This window comes from Myotis myotis, unplaced genomic scaffold, assembly GCF_014108235.1.
Source record: "Myotis myotis isolate mMyoMyo1 unplaced genomic scaffold, mMyoMyo1.p scaffold_m19_p_8, whole genome shotgun sequence".
Lineage (NCBI taxonomy): Eukaryota > Metazoa > Chordata > Mammalia > Chiroptera > Vespertilionidae > Myotis > Myotis myotis.
Window position 1 is genome coordinate 12,823,004 of NW_023416390.1, and position 22,026 is coordinate 12,845,029.

At 40.2% G+C, this 22,026-nt stretch overlaps 1 protein-coding gene across 4 annotated transcripts in view; it reads left to right on the forward strand.

The window, feature by feature from the left end:
• Nucleotides 1-22,026, forward strand: part of PARD3B (par-3 family cell polarity regulator beta) — a 916,117-nt gene that overhangs the window by 758,587 nt on the left and 135,504 nt on the right. For 3 of the 4 annotated variants that reach the window (XM_036319101.1, XM_036319104.1, XM_036319102.1), the window contains exon 20: nt 1,910-2,212. The exons of the other annotated variant lie outside the window; for it this stretch is intronic. In XM_036319101.1, coding sequence (XP_036174994.1) covers nt 1,910-2,212 — 303 coding nt within the window. The remainder of the gene's footprint in view (nt 1-1,909; nt 2,213-22,026) is intronic. 4 annotated transcript variants of the gene reach the window in all.

Here is a 22,026-nt window from a genome sequence, read left to right on the forward strand (position 1 = left end):
AATGCACAAGTGTAGCCCCACATGGCAGCCATGAGATGCTCATCTTTCTGCTGAATGACTCCTCTTGAAGGCATCCCACTTAGGAGGCATGGTAACCACACAGAACCCCACCCCTAACTTTATTGATGTCCTGCACTCTATTTGCAAGGAAATCCATCCCTATCATCCCAGGGCAGCAAGCATTCTCTGATAATCCAGTTGGCACTGTCCCTGGGAAGATTGTTTTGTTGCAGCTTATCTCCTTTATCAAAAAATTATTCAAAACAAACATCCATGAATCTAGGGCTAACATGCATTGAAAGAGGATAGGCAGGGCCTCTTAACAGGTACCCTGCTGAGTAATCTTCCTTTTATCTTAATTCAAAATCCCTTGGAAATTCTAACTCCCCTTTGCAAAAATATGAATTCTCCTAATTATTTATATGCAGTGTATGGTACACGATTTGACCTAGTCCAAAGAGAGATGCAGTAAAGTATTCTGACATTTATTTTCATCTGTTGTGACTTGAGGATAGATGCTGGTTTTTTATCCTGTCCCTTCTTCATATTTTTTTTCTCCTTTCCTCCTCTCTACTAAAAAAAAAAAAAAAAAAATAGCCATTCTGCCTAAAGAGAAAATACCTTGAAAGATCATGGCTTTTAAAGATTTTTACAAAGAGTTTGATGTTCAGTAAAATAAAGCTAGCTGCAATGTGCAAAAACAGCTGTTTTTATTTGAAGAGAATATATTGAGAGAGTTCAGTTTTTGTTTTCCCTCATCTAAGCCTTCGATATATATCTCCAGGCAAATATAGATCTTTTGCTTCTAGCCCACAGCCCTCTCGTATTCTCTGAGTCCAGGGCTCCGGATTTGTCACCATCCTTTCTTGAGAGTCTCTTTCATCACCTTACTTCTCTCGTCCTGTACACAATACACCTTGCTGGCCCAGTGATGTGTAAGGTTACGTTCTCTCCTCATTAGCGCTGAAAGCCTCCTGACACCATCAGATCGCCATTGTCCTATAAGATACACAGCGACCTTTCCATTTGAACACATAACTGGGAATTTAGGAGAGCTGATCTAACACTTTCCAGATTAAATGTCAAATGCTCAAAATTCTGATGGATTTGGAATCCACCTAAGTATACTATTCTGCTCCCATTCCCAGTAGTCTACACAGTACACTGATCAGCAGTAATATCATTTAAGGTTTTAGCACTGTGGAGTTGTGCCAGTAGTAGTGTTTAATTCATTTATATGTGCCAATTCATCTCTGTCAGGAGTCTATTAATTTCTTCACTATTTTACTCTATCCCTAGTTCCTATGTAATGAGACATAATGATCCCCATTTATGTAACCAAAAAAACTTAGAGTCTCTGATAAATTACATCTGATCCCACTGCTCTTAGTAACCAGAAAGCCTCTTTATTTATTTTTCATATTCAAATCAATTTTTACAAACTCTTTTCTTTAGAAGAATACACTGGAACTCTAGCGTGCCAAGTAGTGACATCATAGACAAAGTATGAGATTCCGATGGACTGTTTAACATGCATCCCTGTTCCAAGGCCGGCTTCCATAGTATCACATCAAAGATATACTGTTCCCATGAGCACATCCCACTTATAGGAAAGGAATGTTAATGAAAATTAGCCTAACTCTGTAATCATCCCAGACATCAGTGGGCAAGATGTCAAAGTACCTACAGCATTGCTATAATAGCAAAGACTCCTTAACAAAGAAAGGCCATAGATATAAAATTAATCCCATGGACTGTGCTATTTGCATTTCTCTATGGTGTGGTCTTGAGTATACAGGTAAGTGACAGCTAAGTGACCGAGTAGGAGGAACTAACAGAGTCAGAAGAGTGTATCATTGTACTAGCATATAAACTCACAGATGTCTGTTACCTGTTCTACATTTTTCAGGATTGGAGCAAAACATCAGGAGCTAAGGGAAAAGCAGGCAAGAGGTCTTGTTGATTATGCTACTGGTACAATTGGATCACTGCATGATATGGACGATGATGAAATGGATCCCAATTATGCCAGGGTGAACCACTTCCGGGAACCATGTGCATCAGCAAATGTCTATAGGTCTCCGTCTCCCCCTCGGGCTGGACCACTGGTTTATCCTCGCGATGGCCGTCCACTCTCTCCAGAGAGAGACCATTTAGAGGGCCTCTATGCCAAGGTCAACAAGCCATACCATCCACCGGTGCCAGTTGACAGGTAATGTAATTTATTGAAAGATGAATGTAGTTTTAACTTAATAAGTTTGAAATTATCTCTACTTCTGAAGCATATAAAAACACATCCTTCAATCTATTAAAACTGAAATGACACAGTACCCTTGACAAGTGCTATGCTTTGACCTACCTGTAAGGTATTGGCTATCAAAAATAAAACAATAGCCCATTATAAGATGACATGAATGAGTAGTAGAAGTTGAGTTCATGGTACAACAGGGAGTGATTTTTGAAGGAATACAGTGAACACTTTCAGCTAAAAACCCTACTGTGAAAGTCTTATTGAAAAGAGATGAGGAGTCTTAGGTGAGAATGATTACTTATAAGAAGGCATAACTGAGGTGGAATCATAGATCACTGCAGAGGTGCAGAGAGTTTTGAAAAGTAAGATTGAGATTTTATACTCATGTGATTCTGTACAGATATTCATGGCTGATCAACAGTAGGAAAGGAGAACATCTTGGCAATAGGAGTTTGATGAAATAGAAAAAGATAAGAGGTGACAAGGCCAAGGATCTTTAGGTATAGCAGCTAAGGCAAGAGATAATAGGACCATCCGTCACACAATTGAAGTAGGTTGGAAACAAGATGATTCCAGCTCCACCTCCTGCCAAAAGCAAAATGCTTCATCTCTTGAAAGGCTGATATAAGAGCGTGTTAGTCAATATACATTGTTAGGTGACCCTTAGAATTACACAGGCAGGGAATGAGTTGACTGACCTTGGTTTAATCTGGCTGCAGCTTGAAGTCTGGAGGGAGGAGGTGAAGCGGGGAGGGTGGCAGACACAAAGAGCTCTCATTCTAGATGGAGAAAAAGAAAAAGACTTGTTTTCCAGGTTCCTTTTGGTCCTGACAACCACCCAGTCCCTATTAGTAACCAGCTTTTGTGTGGGAGCATGATATATTGCGTATGTTTACCGTTTACATTTCCCCAGCTGGGGGATATTATGCACTTTCAATTAGGTTGGGGAGAGGTAGGGAAATCATGGCATTTTTATGCAGACTGTAAAGTGTAGCTTCACAAGACTGATTACCTTTCAGAGCCTTTCCAATAACCAAGTGGGAAGGAAGGAGCAATTTTTAATCCTTACTGTCAAGCTTCCAGGTTGATAGTATTAAAGAAAGATGGTCAAGTTTTTCTTTGGGATAAAATGAAAATATAAATTTCTATGACTGTGTGAGACCGCCATAATAACTAAACTCTGCATTCAAACAACTGATTAAAAGTTGGTCTTTTTCTCCCAAGTCTTTATTTTGGGTTTCATTTTTGTCATATAAATAACAATACCAAGCAAGAGTCTTTTCTGGCCCAGACCATAGTAAACCTTACTTTCTCCAAATCAGATAGGTCTTCATAGTGATCCCCTTTCCATGTGTCCACTGCTAGAATCCCAGCACAGAGCTCTTTTTAGGAACTTTAAAAGCCAGTATTCCTTAGCCCTAATTCCAAGAAAATATATGTGAAGCATTCTGTTGAAAAATTGTTTACTTGTCAAAAGCTATGGAGAATTCTGGATTAAGTAATACTGAACAAGTTTCCTTACTGTGGTCTTTTCATCTCTAATATACTCATGTGCAGTGTAAGTCTCTAAGAGGAGCACAAAACACTCAGCACTTATCACTCCCCAAACTGTTGTCACCTAATGCTTACTTCCCCCCAGATCTTGAGGTTATTCTTTGGGACACTGGGAGACACTATCCTGAAGCTAATTTGCACCCATGTAGATTTGACCAGGAAAAAAATTTCTTAGGATAATCATAACTGGAGACACAATAGAATGATGTCAGAAAAAATATGCAGTTTACTGCCCAGCCCAGACATGTGTACAAGCAATAGTCTTTCCTTTGACTCTGACCTCTTTGTATTAACAATTTGTACACCATACTAGTAAGTGTCTATAGACGCAAGCGACAGACCTTTTTTAATTAAATTCAAAATATTGTGGCAGTTAACTGATTAATCAATGATCTAAAGTTCTTTCAGTGGAGTTTCAGACAGGTGCCATATTTTTGGATAAGAGATCAAAGTGTGATTCTTTATACTCTGAATTACTTTATTCTGTCCTTTAATTATATTTAATGATTGCTCTACTCCTTGTTCTTTAAATTTTAAAGCAAGCAGTTTTTGTGTTGGCACATAATAAGCATTCATAATGTTAGCTATTATCATTATCATTGTTATTATTACTGTCCTTTATCGATAACATTATGAACTTTCCTGATATGCCAGGGACCAGGTGAGTCTAAGAAGATAGTTGCTGTGGGATCTTCCCTAACAGTGTCCATAATTGAGAACTATGAGTTCTAAACCTACTATATGTACAACTAAAAGCACATCATTCATTTTTCACCTGTTTAATCTTTCACTCTTTCAATAAATATTTGATTGGTACCTACTGTATTCTAGCTACTTTAGTAAGCTCCAAGGAAGATACAAAGATAACTAAGATAAGGTTCCAGTCCAGAGGAGGTTATATTCCAATTTTTTTGCATGCGTTTGTGCCACTATATGAAACAAACCTCTATTGTCCATATATCTTTATATCACAGGAATATATCATATGAGTATGTCCCACAGTGGCCTCTTAATAGAGGCAACATCTGCCTCTTATCTCTGCTTCTCAAGGGTTGGCACTGAACTTTCAGCTCTTCTGAGAAAAGCTTGGCTTATAAAGAATTCATCTGTAAATGATGGTAGTTAAAAAAAATCCTTATCACTATAACAGAATCATAGGCCTGGATTCTCACAGTACTGATCCTTCCAGGATGTGAACATAGCATGGGCTAAGTCCTGTCCCAAAAGCCTGACAACTGCTTAGGGTTTACAATATGTTAGTCTCCATGGCAGCAGCAGCAGCTCAAGGGCCTCCACAGTGTATGAACCTTAAAGCTTTATGTTTGAATGAGTTCAGATTAGTCCCACAAAGGGGAATAGAAGTGGTGGCATTTGATGTGGTTGCAATTCATTCACATGATTATTTAGCATCTTGGTTGATCACACAGTGTATAAGTTAAAATGTTTTGGGGTGTTAATTCCCCAAAATATATGTATTTGATTCTGAATGATATTCGAGGTATCATATGTATTATAAAACATACTAGAGGCTCGGTGCACAAAATTCGTACACTTGAGGGGCGGGGGGCGCTCCCTCAGCCCGGCCTGCAGTCTGGGACCCCTTGGGGGATCCTTAGTGCTGCTGTGGAGGCGGGGAGGCTCCCACCGCCGCCGCTGCACTCTCCAGCCGTGAGCCTGGCTTCTGGCTGAGCAATGCTCTCCCTGTGGGAGCACACTGACCACCAAGGGGCAGCTCCTGTGTTGAGTGTCTGCCCCCCGGTGATCAGTGCACGTCATAGTGACCGGTCGTTCCTCTGGTCGTTCTGCCGTTCAGTCGGTTTGCATATGAGCCTTTTATTATATAGGATAGAAAATATAAAAATTAACAAAAGAATGAAAAGATTTTAAATTAATAAGTAATAGCTCTAATATTTTCTTCCTCCCTTCAACTGGGATGCGCACAGCCCATTTTGGAGACCACTAGTCTCAACTCCAGGACCCCTGGGAGCAGGGACCTTGCCTGCTTTTGCTCACCATTATCTCCTTACAGAACAATCTATATTCAATAAATAATTAATTAATGCTTTGACAGAATCTTAGAGTTGAATGGGAGCTTAGATGGTCAGGTCTCATGTCCCATCCAGCAGAGGCATCTTCTCCACAAAATCCCTCACAGGATGTCACCTGACCCATACATTCCAGTGACAAGAATTCATGAGGCATCCTTTTCCTCTTTCAAATCACTCTACTTGATATACACATGCCCACTTGCCTCCACCCAAAAGCTGCTTCTATGTAACATTTACCAGAGGTCCTAGATTGATCTACCTGGGCACAGGGTGTGAGCCTCATTAGTAGCTCTTCAGATATCTGAATTGACTGCGTGGCCTCCTCATTAACAAACATTTATTCAGCTCCAAACATGTGCCAGGCTCCGTGCTCAGAGCTGGCCTTACGAGGAAGAAAAAGAAAACATGTACATAACCTTGAGAAATATAATAACTTATTCAGGATAAATTCTTCTATTTGTCTTAGTCACATATTATAATTGAGCCTGTAGCATTCTTGATAACCACATTCTGAAAACACTCAATACTACTAAGTTTATGGAATTTATGATTGTCGCCTATTGAGCATGGCATGGAGAGATGTACACCATATCTCAGGTATGGTCAGGAAAAAAAGGCACAGCAATCAACAGGACTCTTGCCTCTTTTGGCCTTAATCCTTTAAACTTATTAAAATGGACAACTTTTATATCAGTTGCCTTAACTTTTATATATTTTGTTTTCACTTGAGTTGTTATCAAACCAGATTCCTCAATATATTGTGAAAAATCCAATCATTTGTACAATGATTTTTTTAGATGTAAGATATTCTCTTTATTTAAGTTAAATATTTGCTTATTAGATTTGGCCCATTGTTGTAGCCAATAAAATACTTTAAAGTATTTATTTTTGTCCTCCAATATATTAGCCATCCTTCATAACTTTATGCCATCCGTATATTTAATCATTGTGCACTCATCCATGTCATTAAAAGATCGTTTGATCAAAGTCAAGTGTAATCCCCATAACTCATCATTCAAGATCTCCATTAATCAACACTGTTAGCTATTAATCCAGTCTACTGTGATCTAGTGTGCATTCTCCAGTTCATCCACGAACATTAGGACTTTGTCAAATACCTTACTGATATTAAGGTACACCATATTTGCAAGTATCTCCTGATTCAGCAATCAGTAATCCGGACAAGAAAAAGGGTATTACTTGCTCTTGGGAATCCTATCAATAACTTTTTTCTCTTCTACATATTCATAAATAATGTGCCCATTTAGACTTAATTATGCAAAATAAGGTTTTCTGTGATCCAGTGTGATTTTAGGCACTTAGTATATGCTTACTAAATACTTATTGACTGATACGCAGCAGCTATTAAACTAAAGTGGCAAATGGCACACAGCTCCTCGGTACTACAGTTAAGCAGCCTTGAATTCCCAGAAGATATTCACCAATGTTTGTAGAAAGCTTTTATCGAGCATCTGCTATATTTCTTAGGCCATACAAAGAAGTTTAGAAACTATCTTTACCCTCAGGGAACTTAGTCTAAGAGCTGAAACTGTCTCATATAAAAATAATCACAGAATAATGTGTTCTATTAGAATAGAGATGTATACAGAATATATTGTAAAAATCATGAAATTGCATATACATTCAATTTGGGGAAGACCTGAGGTTTGGTCTTTTTAGAATCTTGGTTCAAATGTATTAATTTTTCAAAGTTTCTGTTTTCTCACTGCAAAATAGGGAGACAACAGTGCATCCTATTTCCTATTAATTGCTTGTGGATTAAATAAAATTATCCCAGTACCTAGTTTAATAAGTGTTGACTATAATTATTTAAGAAGGCTATTATACTTTAAACTATTAGACTATGATACATATTATTGGGCTATATATTAATAAGGTTATTGAACTAACTATAACTATTTAGAAAAGTTATTGATTATATCTAGCTATTGAGTCTTAAATTTGTGAGTATAGGAACCTATTAGATTCTGTCTGTTCCATGGATATGTGGCTAATGGTTACCTAATTGGAGCCCAAACTTCTGTTGGTGTATTTCAATCATTAGAAACAAAAGCAAAGTGAGGGGACAAAAGGCAAAAAAAAAAAACTAGCACCGATTCTCTTAGATCAATCATATCATGTACGTAAGTGAAGAACAGTTATTACTCACCTCTTTTGTCAATTTCTTGTTAAAAACCATAGCTCATTAGCTGTCCCTAAGCTGGTCATTAGAACCAACACTTTCTTCCTGCCATGTCACTTGAATGTCCATATGGTTTGGAGTTGGGCTCAACAGTTGTCCACAGAATGGACTAGCCCCAGAAGAACTGTCAATAACAACATGTCAAGGCAGACCCCATTTGGCTGTAAACAACAGAAAACTCAATTGATATATTTGTCTCATCCTTTAAGGAATTTAGTGACCCTGGCCTCATAAAGTGGCTTCTTTTAATTTTTCTCCTCTGCTTTCTAGTGTCTGGGCCTTTTCCTCATGTTGCATCACGATTCTGAGATGGCTGTTGCAGCTCTAGGCTTCATGTTCACTCTCCAAGGAGAGTGGGGCAAATGGCCAGTGGAATATGTCAGTCAAGTTTATCCCTTTCAGAACATTTTCTAGAGGACAACTTCTTATTGGTAAAAAGTCCTTTCAAAAGTCTCTGCCAGTTGTAAAAGAATCCTGAGAAATAATACCCCAAAGGCAAGGGAGGAAGGAATCGAAGTGGCTTGCGGGAGTCATTCCATGGGCTCCAGCACAAACAGATTACCTCTAGATGACTTCTCTCCCTTTTTCCCCCACTTCCCCATAGTAATGTAAAAGTTAAAGATTAATGCCATATAGCACTCTGTTCAAATATACTTATTAACTCCCTGTAGGAGGCTATCCTTATTACAAAGACCCTCTTTTAGAGCTGAGACAAAAATATTTCTAATATCACTTAAGTAAAGCAAGTCAGGGACATACATTCTTATTTTTTGTGATCACTGAAAAATTGTGTTTTGGGAACTTTGAATTTAACAGTGATGAAGGATCAACAAAGTGTTAACAGGAAAGCTTCACAGACAGGCGTGAACTGCTGGATGTGAACATATCTTGTGCTATTGGGGCAGTGCAGGAAACTGAAATCTCATTTCTTGATTTCAGAGATTGTGCATTTCATTGAGCCACAGTCTTGTCGTACACAGCTCATACCTCTGTGGGTGTTTGTCCCAATCTCTATCTCCAGTGGTTTTTCCTATTAACTTTACTTTAGTGTTTTTGAAGTGAGGCTTTTTGCTGTCACTTCTGACTCACAGTTTAGCGAGGCTGTCCGTAGGCCCTTGAAGAATGACTACAGATTACTTGAAGATGTGGTTTTTTTGTTTCTCCAAACAGAGCCAACGCGGTATCATTTCAGTTGGGGAATCCCAATGATAAATGCCATTCCCATAGAGAGTTAAAATTCATCAATTGAACAAAGCAAGCAGATTTTTTTTCCCTTAGAACATATTACCATCGATTTTTAAGTGACTTTTAAACAATAATGAGAAATCTCTTAATGAAAGAATCTCTATGACCAGATAAGTGCTAATAGTAACTGATATACCATTAACTCTACTTTGCTCCATTCCCCCTCTTACAAACTTGATGTTCTCATTAATTTTTTTTCAACTTCTGAAAGCCCTGCTCTTGGGACTATGCTAGACTTATGTCTGCCTAAGTTGTCAGCTTCCAGGGGTGACAAATGTAGACAACCTTCTCCTTTATTATACATGATCTAGGCAGAGAGTTGGTCCTCAATGACCATCCATTTCCAAGGCCTCCGCCCCCTTGCCATCCTCAGTCACTGGGAGTAAGTGAGCATGTTTGAGGAGTGCTGGCCAAAGGGTTGCTCTGATAAATCTTAAAGCTGTCACTTAAGCATTGACTTGACTGTTTTTCAAACAAATTACCCGATCCTTAGGATATATTCATCTAACTTATTCTGTTTACTAGGAGGAGATGGGAGGAAGTATACAGAATTTTTTAGAAATATAAATAACACAAAGAGAATAGAGCAGAATACAGAGTCTTCTGCTTTCTAGAGGATGCAGCTTATATTTTGGAACAATAATGGTGATATGCTATGAAAAGGGTAAGCCAAAGATGCTATAGGAGCATAATAGAGAGGCACTGAAGGCAGATCTGGGGGGGTCAAAGAAAGTTTTTGAGGGACTCTGTATTATGACCTAAAGAACAGTAGAAATTAATCAATTGGGCAGAAGAGCATGCACATAGGCCCAAAGAGAAAACATTTAGGGAACTTTATATATTAGAAGAGGTGGAGTGTGTTATGTAAATAAGAGTCACCTGAAGTAAAAAGATGAAGGTCAACACAGGCCAAATTGTTAAAGGCCGCATTATCTATATATATAAAAGGCTAATATGCTAAGTGTCCAACCTTCTGGGTAATAACATCAGGTAGCAATGCCCGGCTTCCTCTTCCTAGCGACTAGCCTCCTTCCATTTTCTTCAGCCCAGGAACACGACTTGCTTTATAGCCAGGTGCAAATATTTGACACTTTAACCAAAATGTCTGTGAAGCGTTTTCCGTGCCTCATCTCATTTGATCAACACAGAAGTCCTGAAATAGGTAGGTAGGAGACTCGGTGGAATCCTATTTTCATTTCATTAGCTGGAAAATGGAGATTTAGAAAGCTTAGAAACTTGACCCAACTGAAAAGAAGTAAGAAATGGTGTACCTTGAAAATGACTTCAGGTTTTCTCACTGCACAAAATATAGTCAAACACTGCTGCAGTTCAATATTTTACCCTTTGTTCTCCCTATAATCTACTTTGTGTTGATATTTACTGCTGTGTTGCTAACAATTACCTGAAAGAGAAGTTGGGGTGCTTCACTGGACTGGAAAAAGTTTAGCTAAATCAGAAAGCAAGTCTAATTAGGCAAGTTTATTCTATATCAGTGATGGAGAACCTTTTGAGCTCGGCATGTCAGCATTTTGAAAAACCCTAACTTAACTCTGGTGCCGTGTCAAATATAGAAATTTTTTGATATTTGAAACCATAGTAAAGCACTGACTTATATTTTTGATATTTATTTTATATATTTAAATGCCATTTAACAAAGAAAAGTCAACCGAAAAAAATGAGTTTGTGTGTCACCTCTGACACGTGTGTCATAGGTTCGCCATCACTGTTCTATATCTATAAAAGGCTAAGCTGACTCGTGCATGTGTGATACATATAAAGCTCCCACTGGTGCCAATCGCACATTTGTGTTTCGATGTGTCATTGTAATCGATCATGAATTTGGTTGACACTTCTATTATAGAGAAAGGGTTAATAGCAATATTAAAATATTTCTTCTAATTAATTTCCTTTCAATGTGCATGAACTCATGCACCTGGCCACTAGTCAAAGATAAAGCACTTAGTCTTCAGCTCTAGAGCGACAGGGAACCCTTGAAATGGAGATGGCATGTTGAGATTTATGCTTTGGAAAGATAACAGAGTAGGTTTGTATTTCACAAATAAGAAACTGGCAGCTCAGAGAAATTAGGAAACTTACCTATGATGACACAGGTAATAAATTGGCAGAGTCAGGATTTCAACCCAGGTCTGACTCCAAAATCCATGCATTAGCTTCTAGCTAAGTGCGGGTTTCTAAAAATTGCAGGATGTAATGTATAAATACATCTTGAAATCAATTTGGTGGAATCAAAACTACCATTTTAAAAAATAGCACAGAAAAGAATAGAAAATATCATTGCATAGATTGTAATGAGTGTAAGAATTATTTCATAAGTTATATGTGTATATAAAATGTATACATGTGCATATGTACACAAGGTATGTATGTGAGTACTGGCACATGATGCAAAATGCATTTCTCACTGCAGATTGCCGTAGAACAAGTTGGAAGCCAGTAAGCATGTACAAAGAGCATGTATGTTGCTCCTTACTTGCCAGACATCTTTCCCTCTCTTTCTCCCACATTCATTCATTCATTCATTCCATTAAAAACATTAGATTCCTACATTGTGCAAAGCACCCTACTCAAGGCTATAGAGACACAAAGACAAATCAGAAACCTTGGGCTTTGACCTACTTCTCTGTAGAAGTTCTAAGTTTGTGTTGATATACCTCACTTACTCCAGGCCTCTTGTGATCTGTGGTTTGCATTAATCTGTTAGGCAAAGCCACATACCTTTTCATTACATACTTTTGCCGATGCTAAAGATAGATTCAAAAGTGCCCTCGTTATAATTTCTGTATTTAATGCAACATATAATCAAGAATAGGCCATTGTTAGCTCAGTTGTCTACTTGTATTTATCTTTTCAAACAATATATAATCAGTGGGATGAAAAAGGGCAATAAAAGATGGTTTTAATGTTAGTACTCATAAATACCCAACATCTTAAAGAGATGTTTTAATATTTATGTGCTGTGGACTCCCCTCCCCTCTGGAGAACTGACTGAGCATTGATATAAAACCATCCAGAAACAGAACTCAGTAGCAACAGTTTTTGTACAGACTTCCAGTGAATCCTGAGCAAGCACTCTGAATTCCCTCAAGCTTGGCCATTACTTGGTCTCTGACTTTCCAAATTGGCAAGGCCTCTGATCACAAGATTAGGAGGGATATTCTCTTCAATGCAGACAAAGTAGATTTTGTATGTCAAACTTAGTAGGTGGCCTGGGCCCATCCTTAGAGCCGTAGAAAGATTTGGTCAGTAACATTTAATTTTTTCATGTTGGTCTTTTGTGGTTGAGGCCCCACAGAACAGCAGTCACTCTCAGGATGCTGAGTTGCTGATCTCATGAACTTTAAATTAGTAACCTTTCTAAGGGTTACATCTCCCTACCATGCTCTCACTTAGAGACCCTGTAGGGCAACCTCAGCATTTGAGGGACAACATTTAGCAGGTGAGAGGACAAGTTTGTTTTCTTCTCTTTCATCTCATGTCTCAGTGTTGTTCCATAGAGAATAACTAATCTGTTGGCGCTCCACTTCAACCCTTTCTCTCAACGTCTGTTTTCCTGTGTTCTACCAGTTTCCACTCTCTGCAGCTTTGTTCCCACCTTTTTCTTTCGACAGTGAGGCCAGGATTGGTGAAAATTGGCAGCTGTCTTATGAATTGGCTTATCTGGGTGCTGAAGTGAGTGAAGACTATGATATGCTAAGGGAGAGAAGCAGAACTAGATCTAAGTAATTCAGAAATTTGGGACATTATAGTACGTGCTTAAATTGAGTTTAAAGTCTGGGAAACAAATTTTTTGAGTGTGTATGATAGCTAAGTCTCAAAATAAATTCACTAGAAAACAAAAAATGGAAAGCAGTAGACTTCAATGTAAAATAGTAGATTTCAATAGTAATTTCAGACCATTTGAGACTATAAGCAGATTTGAAGAAGCTCAATTCATAAATTTTATTTTGGGTCATTTATTTCTGAGAGGGAATTTCTCCAAACAGTATTTCCAGAATCTGCTCAGATACGGGTTTTAGAATCTAGAAGCATAATGTATACAAGGATTTTTAAGACTAAAGTTGGTAATAGTGGTGATGATGATGATAGTTAATAATAGTATTCATTGGATACCTAATATATGCCCAGAATTGAAACCTTTTACATTTTAAATTTCATTGCCTCTTAAGCAGTGTATAACTATCTATTTACTACTTTTCTTGAGATTATTGTCTTTCTCCTAGTAGTCAATCACATGGAATTTGAAGTTGGGATAAATCCTAGTATATAGTATCTTCCAGCCTCTCTCTATTTCTGGAGTGAAGCTGAGACTTGAAGAATTAATGCATGTTAAATCTGTTGCTCAGTGACTGGCTCATATTGAGTTCTCAGCAAACTTTAGCCATTATTGTTTTTTCACTTTTCTACCATTATTGGTCAAGATGCCCTTCAGTAGACCAGTCAGATGAAGAATGTAACTAATAGAAATATCTTAACATATAAAAAGAGGGGATTTACATGAACCACTGATGATGTATTGTGATTAACACCCAGGCCAGAGTTTAGTAATTGGATGAGTTAATCAGTCTGCATGATATCGTCTTATCCATTTCTTCCCTTGAAATATGCCCTACCACAAATATATAGATACTAGGGGCCTGGTGCACTAGAGGTCCCTCAGCCTGGCCTGCACCTTCTCGCAATCCAGAACTCCTCAGGGGATGTCAGACTGTCAGTTTCAGGCTGATCCCCTGCAAGCCTCCGGGGATCGGGCTGAAACTGGCAGTCCGACATCCCCAGAGGGATGTAGCAGTGCGCAAAGTGGCAGGCAGCCAGGGAGGAGACCAAGCTGGGGCTGGGTGCCACGCTGCTCCCACTCATCCTGGCCCCGCTGCGCTGAGCATCTGTCCCCTGGTGGTCAGTACACGTCATGGCAACCGGTGGACCAGTCATAACAGTTGCTTAGGCTTTTATATATGTAGATAGAAAAGGTTCCCCATTTTCTTCATTACCACATCTCAAGGTACCCATTATTTTCAGCCTATCCATGGAGACATGTACCTTCTAGCTTCCAGAGATCTAATCAATTTCTCACCCCTTCACTCATTCTCAGAGCTATGAGATTCCTTATTAATATAATAAATGTATGTGTCTGCAGTAAAAGGTCAACCTTTAATTGTCTAAGGAAATGGTTCTCAAACTTGAACTTGAGTCAGAATCACCAAGAGGGCTTGTTAAATTATAGACCTGGGCTCCACCCACAGAGTTTCTGATTTTGTAGGTCTAGGATAGGACCCTAAAATTTGCATTTCTAAGAAGCTACCTGGTGCTACTGATATTGCTGGCAGGGATTTCTTACTTGGTGAATCACTATTTTAAGGTGTCTTTCTTCTTTTAGCAGCTTAACAATCATCATTTATTCCTTAACTCAAAGAAAAATGCACAAGGAGCATTTTCCAAAGGGAAAATACTAAAATCAAAACTAAACTTTGTGGGTAACTGCCATATTTGTCTAATGCTGTGGGTGGGGAACATCCAGCCCAAAGGCCATATAAGGACCGAAAAATCATTTGGTCTGGCCCTGCCAAGACATTAGGGTGAGTTAATTAAATGTTGGACCAAATATAGCAGGCTAATTTTTAAGTTGATAATTTTGTACGATCCTCGAATGATGTTATAAATATCCAAATGGCCCTTGACAGAAAAAATGTTCCCCACCCCTGGTCTAATGGAACTGTACCTTTTTGTATCTTAAATATCTGCACCCCAGTGCTTAGCACATAGTACATACCCAATGCATGTTTGTTAAATGAGTTGAATCAGTGAAGGAACCACAAAATGGATCTAGCTCAGTGGATTTCATACATCATTCTTTGGAAAGTTCTCATGATTCCTTTCAGTCTAAAAGGCCTTCTAGGAGAATAAATTATTGTCATTCTCTTGGAACACAGTCTCAGAAATTTCAGACTCAAAATATGCTTGCATTTTAAGTACTTACTTGGATTAAAAAAAGAATTGCTAACAGGATTACAAAATGCCAAGTTTACTGAGACTCAAATTGTTTACGTGCATGTTTGGTTGTCAGTTCTTTCTTCAGTCAGTACATATCTGGTTTTAGTTGCAGTCTTAATGTTTTAGTTGTTGTTTTGTTTTTTTTGACACCTGCACATGAAGTCTCAGTCAAAACCAGCTGCAATTTGCACAGGTATTATGTAACTACAACAAGGCCCCGAGCCACCACTGTGTCACCTACACTCAGTGTCTAATGAATTCTGAGATGCTTTACCTCGACTCATATTGTGATTCAGAAAATGGTCTCTATTTTTCCCGCTTTCACTCCCACAGTAATGTAAAACATTTTTAATGAACTTTCTAACAATTTTTCTCATTCCCAGAGCATGGAGTTTCAGTAGATGATGCAACATTATTTTCATTTGTGATTCTTTGTTTATGGTTGTCTTTCGAATCTCTGTATTTGGGTAAAAGAAAAAGAAAAGTGCCCAGGATTACCATAATTCTACAAAATAGAATGTGTGTAATTACTGTCACCAGTCACATGGAGTAGAGACTTATAGTCTAATCCCTGAAGTATGCAGGTGCTTTGATGCGACCATCTACCCAATCTCAGATGTGACGCAGGCACTGGCTCATGGGTCTAAGACTCCCATGTGCTGTGATAAACCAACCCGAACAATTCTGTGCCCAGTTTTGTGCTTGGACCTTGACCCTAGCTGACACCTGTAAAATTACAAGTGACTTCCTTGTCATCTCTAATAACCAGAGTCCTAGTTAGAGAAAAAGTCATTTCAGGATCAGCTAACAATTCTTTTTTGACCCTGAATATCCTTCCCTGCCCTATTATTTGGCTTCAACTAACTCACCTAATTGGGGTCAACCACCGAAAAAGAATGAAATATCTTGGTGGGAGGGTATTTCTAATTGTTCTTTAAACATAAAAGTTGTAGAATTTGAACAATGGACCCAAGCTATCATTTCAAATGTGCACTCATTTATGGCATCTCAACTGAGGGGAAACATTCCCACGCATGCATCGCCTTTGGGCATCCGGTCGCTGCGACCTGGCCAGGCCCTGCCATCAGGCCCTTCAGAAGGCAGCAGAATGAGGTTAGTGTTAACATTTCACTGCGCATTAATTCTTTAAAAAAAAAAACCTGTCGTTTAATTTTAAATGCTAATATGCATATGGTTAATTAAGAAGCCAAAATTGGCTCTAAGCTTGGTGAGCTCTAAGAACAGGGAGAGAGCGATCATTACGCTTCTGCTCATGGTTAGCTATTTGTGAACCAGCTGATAATGTGCAAAATTAAGATTTCATAAGTGGCATTTTAAATGAATGGTTAATGGCTGAAGATTAATTAAACAGTCAGAGTTGCTGAAGAAAAGCTGTTAAAAATTATGTTTATAGGCCGGGCGCTTGAATGCTGGAAGTGAAACCCTGATAGATGGTGGCCTTTCCGTTAACAGTGTCTGAACAGAGCACCCTCTCGCACACTGTGCAGCCCTGCGTGGCAGCAGCCTCAGGGACCTGTCTTTGGAGTAAAAGCTGGCAAGTTGGAAAACGGACTCGAAAAGCATTTCATTGAAGGGATCTTCACTAGCGCCTTCATCCCGGGCAACCAGGCATATTTTATTTCCTTCCCGCATGCTGCGTAGTCCTGGGTGAGCGTAGGCAGAACCTGCAGGTGCTTAAGAAGCTCCTCTTCAGAGAGACGAGGAATTGCAGGATGTTGTTTTCAACCTGTAGTGGATACTTCCTTCGGTCTGAGGCTGCCAGCCCTCTTGGTGGTACAAACATGGATTCTGTGGGCTTGGCTCTACCTTCGCTTCCTTGGGGAAGGGTCTGCCTTGTGCATAGGAGGTGCTGTAAAATATTTTTTGAAGTTGTTTATCAGAGCTCAACTCCATAAATGTTGCATAAAGAAATGAATGAATGACTTAGCTAACAGTTGGGTAGTAGAATATCTGTGGTTCTTAAATGCCTTTCCATCTATCTTACTAAAAGGCTGCCCTGCTCCTCTCTTGCACCAGGTATTAATGTGTGGCTGCGTAATAACGATGTCCCAGCCCCGAGGACCATGTAATCTAGTGGAGGAGACCCGGGCATGTCAACAAGTAAATCACAGCCATGCTGAATAGTTAGCGTGGCCTAGGAGGGGAGCTAGGAATCTCAGGGTGAGGCTGGGGACAGTCAGGCATGTAGTCATTTCCTATAAAATTGTGAGAAAACTAATTCTACCCATTAAAATTAGCAATATATATAATCAGTTCACTCAGTTCAGTCTCCTGCTTCCAGGCAGAAGACCCAAATCACATAAGCTAGACAGTTAATGTCTCTTGTTTAAAAGGTCCCTAGGGATGCAAATCCCACCCTCTCCCTGGGTATCCTATTCCAGTGTTTAATCACCCTTCTCATCAAGAAGCTAATCCTATTTCCTCTCCTTGAGCCTCCTATGGGTTGGTGGGACCTGTGAAATACCCATGGGACCCCTTGGAAGCCTTGAGAAGTTAATTAGTCCACACTGGACTGCTCTAGGTTCCACGCTGCGCCTTGGAGTGGCCAGGCTCTGAGCCTGCACTGTAGTAATAGTAGGATTTTGTTACATCTCTACGTGGTCAACTCCGTTTTCTTCCTGGCCTAAAGAGAAGGAGAGTAATTTGATATTTTAGTACGTTTTAAAGAAGTTGTTTTATTATATTTTTATTCACACATTTAGTTAAATATGAATGGAGATGGCCCTAATGTCATGTAACTCAGAAACCAAATTGCAATGTTTCGATAAGAAAGAAAATTCGGGATTGTTCATAATAATGCTGAATATTATTGAGAATTTTTTACCACCACTAGGCACTGTGCTGACTGCTTTGCAAGTGTCACTTAATCCTCCCGACCACCTTCCCAGGTAGCACTATTGCTATTCCCAAGGTGTGTGTGAGGAGCCTCAGTTGTAAGGAGCTGGCCCATGCATTCAGGGGTGGGCCAGGATCCCTACCCATTTCGCCTGCATCCGGAGCCCGGCCACTTAACCACTCTGCTGTGTTGACTACTGTATTCTTTTCTAAAAAATTATTTTCTTTCTCTGAAATTTGATTTCATTATTTGGACTCTTTTTTCTCCCTCGTGTGTATAAAGTCTCAATCTATAAACTTTCCTGCAGAACAGCACTCCGCCCAATAGCAGTCCCAGGTCAGCCGCACCTCTCCCTCAATTACAGGCCGCGGAGTGGCAAGTGCATTCCACTTTAAGAAAGGCAGTAGGGGCTCGCTTTAGAAAAACGGATCATTCAAAGCTTTTCCTTTCTGCTGAAAATCGAATGGTGCAAAAGCAAAGAAAATAGGTACTTCTGGGAGAAAGCCTGCCCCATTGAAGGAATGGGGTTAAACCTATGTGCAGATGCCAGGAGCATGTGGGGAGCAGTGATGTCCAATAATTGCAGCTAAAAGCTGCATTAATTGACCAGTGATGGGTTGAAAGCTGCCTCCAACCAGGATTCCTAACATTCAGGTGCTCTTTTCATAAGCAGAGCGAGAGGCAGGAGGCCACCTTCCAGGGGGCTCCTCATACAGAAAGTAAGCCGCTGCGACTGAGAAGTGTATTTCCACAAAGGAAAGGCTTAGCTTTTCAAACCCCTGCATTGGGATCACCTGGCGATCTCGTTAAAATGCAGATTTTGATTGGAGAGAGCCAAGGTGGGCCCTGAGACTCTGCATTTCTCACGAGCTCCCTGGTGACACTCACTCTGCTGGTCCAGGGACCACACTGTGATTAGCAAAGGCCTAGACTATAGCAAGGCAGTGCTTAATGGTTACTGATTATAAAAATCATTTTAATAAATATGCAGAATGTCTTTTCATAGCCTTCCGAAGTTTCAGGGGCCATTTACTCCTACCAGTGAGAGGTGTGAGAAAGCTCGTGCTGTACCGGCCGGGATCTTCTGGGTGCCGCTCTGGTTCTGTGTCCTGGAAGAGAGAGAGCGTGGCTCTCTATTTGTCCGGTTTGTATTGTAAATGCTGCCGTCTGCACCAGTGTCCCTGCTCTGACCTCGTGCTGCACCTTAGCAACACGCTCTGTCTCCACAGTTGAACAGGCATAAATTTAAATTTCTTTTCTCCAGCTCTATTACAGACCTGCCAAGAGAAGTTTTAGCATTACAAATAAGTGATCCGTTTTTCCACCACATCCCATTCAATTAAGAGTTTCAATGGTTCTGTTTATTCCATTATTTCATTCAAAGCCAGTTACATTACACTTAGCTAATACTTGTGCCTGGGTATTATTTTAGCTAAATTCGTCTTATCTTAACTCAACACTAGCTTCTCTGATAAAGGCTACCATCCTCACCCTCATTGATCTGCATCCTAAACAAGCATAAAGGTTCCCAGAGTATGTCTTTTTTTATAGAGTTTGGTTGGAATGCCAATATTTTGTGAGAGAAGAGCAGTGGTGTTTGTCTAGCAGCGGTTTGGAGTTGAATATAAGGAAAGGTTTTCTGCCATTGGAGAAAGGAGAGGGTCCTCCCATTACCCTGAACTCTGGTATCCAGAAAACTTCACGCTGAAGCATCAGCCACCCGTTTCTCTTTGTAAACAACAACAAATTGACACCTCTGGGGCCATTTGTAACAATGAAAAGAGAGAAAACAAGAATTTCTCTCTGGGGGTTGGGCTACACATCAGTGCATGTGTGAGTTTATAGACTGGCACTAACTAACAATAAATGGGAAGATGTTCTCAATTAGCGAGACTCTCTTCTCTGTGTGGGTAACCAGAATCGAGGACAGGCCCTGCGGCCCGCTTGGTGTAGGAGGACAGTGGGCCTGTTCGACTTCAGTGTAAGCAGCTCGGTCCAAAAGAAATAGGTGAACCATGCACACGAAGTTTCTTAAAGAATCATTTTTTAAAAATATTTTTATTGATTTCAGAGAGGAAGGGAGAGGGATAGAAACATCTATGATGAGAGAGAATCATTGATCAGCTGCCTCTTGCACGCCCCACACTGGGGATCAAGCCTACAACTCGGGCATGTGCCTTGACTGGGAATCGAACTGTGAACTCCTGGTTCATAGGTCAATGCTCAACCACTGAGCCACACTGGCTGGGCACCACACATGTAATTTTTAATTTTTATATGAGCCTCATTTTAAAAAGTAAAGTTCACTTTGAATATGTTATCTAAACTAATATATGCAAAATATAATTTCAACATGCGTTCAAAACAGATATCGTAGAACTATTTTACCTTCTTTTTTTCATGCTGTCTTCAATATCTGGTGTGTATTGCCCCTTTCCCGCATGTGTCAGTGGGACCAGCAGCATATCAAGTGTTCAGTAGACACTTGTGGCTATTGGCCGCCCTGATGGACAGCACTGGAGTCCCTTCAACATACTCTCAGGGGTGGCTGATGCTTCAGCATGAAGTTTTCTGGATACTAGAGTTCAGGGTAATGGGAGGACCCTATCCTTTCTCCAATAGCAGAAAGCTTTTTTTTATGTTCAACTCTAAACTGCTGCTAGACAAGCACCACTGTTCTTCTCTCGCAGAATGTACAGGGCAGAGTAAGAAAAAGACATGTAAACAATCCATTCCTACTCCCAGGGACAGACAGATCTGCCAGCCCTACCTTCTCCGTCTCCAGAGAGATGCCCCTCACTTAGGCACCAGCCCCTGCATCGTGCGGTAACCTCAGCATGGACTGTGCTAGACAAGGTGACCTGAGTGGCGCCAAGGCCACCTCAGCAGGTCCGATCCCATCCCAGATCTGTCCTTGCCTTGCCTAGGAGAGAAGACAGAACCAATGACCTAGCTTCCACCTTAGACAGGAGAGTGAAGCCTGGCTTCAGATGGGGAGTATGTGCAGTCCTCCCATACAACGTTTCTGTCAGCAACTAACTCAGGCATATGCGTGACTAATTACAAAAGTATGACACCAGTGTGCTTCTCACTTAACTACAAATCCTTCCTTCCTTCCCAATCGGTAGTCATTCCAGCCAGGAATAATGAAAGGCAGTGCTGCAGACAGAACCTTTTCTTTCCCTAAGTCACACTCTTATTCTCAGTAAACTATCATCCTCCTAAGATGCCATGTTTGTAGATGTATATATAACAACAAACTGGGTGCTCACTTTATTAATACCCATTTTTATTTCCAGGCCTTTCTTGTCTAGTGTTGATGCTATTTTGTGCCTATGACACCTCAGTGTGTAGCCCCATTATTCACCTAGTTGCTCAAGCCACCAATCCGGGGGTCCTGGAGGCTTCCACCCCCCTTAGCCACACACCCAGACTCTTTCCCAGGAGGATCCAGAGGAATGGGTAGCTTTGGCTCTGATGTCCGTGCCCTGTGTTTCTTCAATGAGGAAATGATTTGGGGTCCAGGTGGCCTCGACCACTTGCTTTGGTCCATGGTGCGTTCTCTTTTGCAACTGCATTCATCTGGATGAGAGACAGTGTTGGGTCCCCATATTAGAGAGCTTTGCCCTGTACCCCTACATGCATTGTCTTTGATAAATGCCTCTCAAAATGGAACTCTGTTCAGCGTTCTTCCTGCTAACGCCCACCCCCTCCTTCTGATTTTCTAAGGACCCCAACCTTAGCTGCATGACTCAAGAACATTGCTCTAGGTTAAGCCCTATGTGCTGTTCAGGATTTAGCCCAGCATCCCGCCCTCAGCGATCTTCCCAAAGCTTCCATGGAGACCTGTACCACAGAT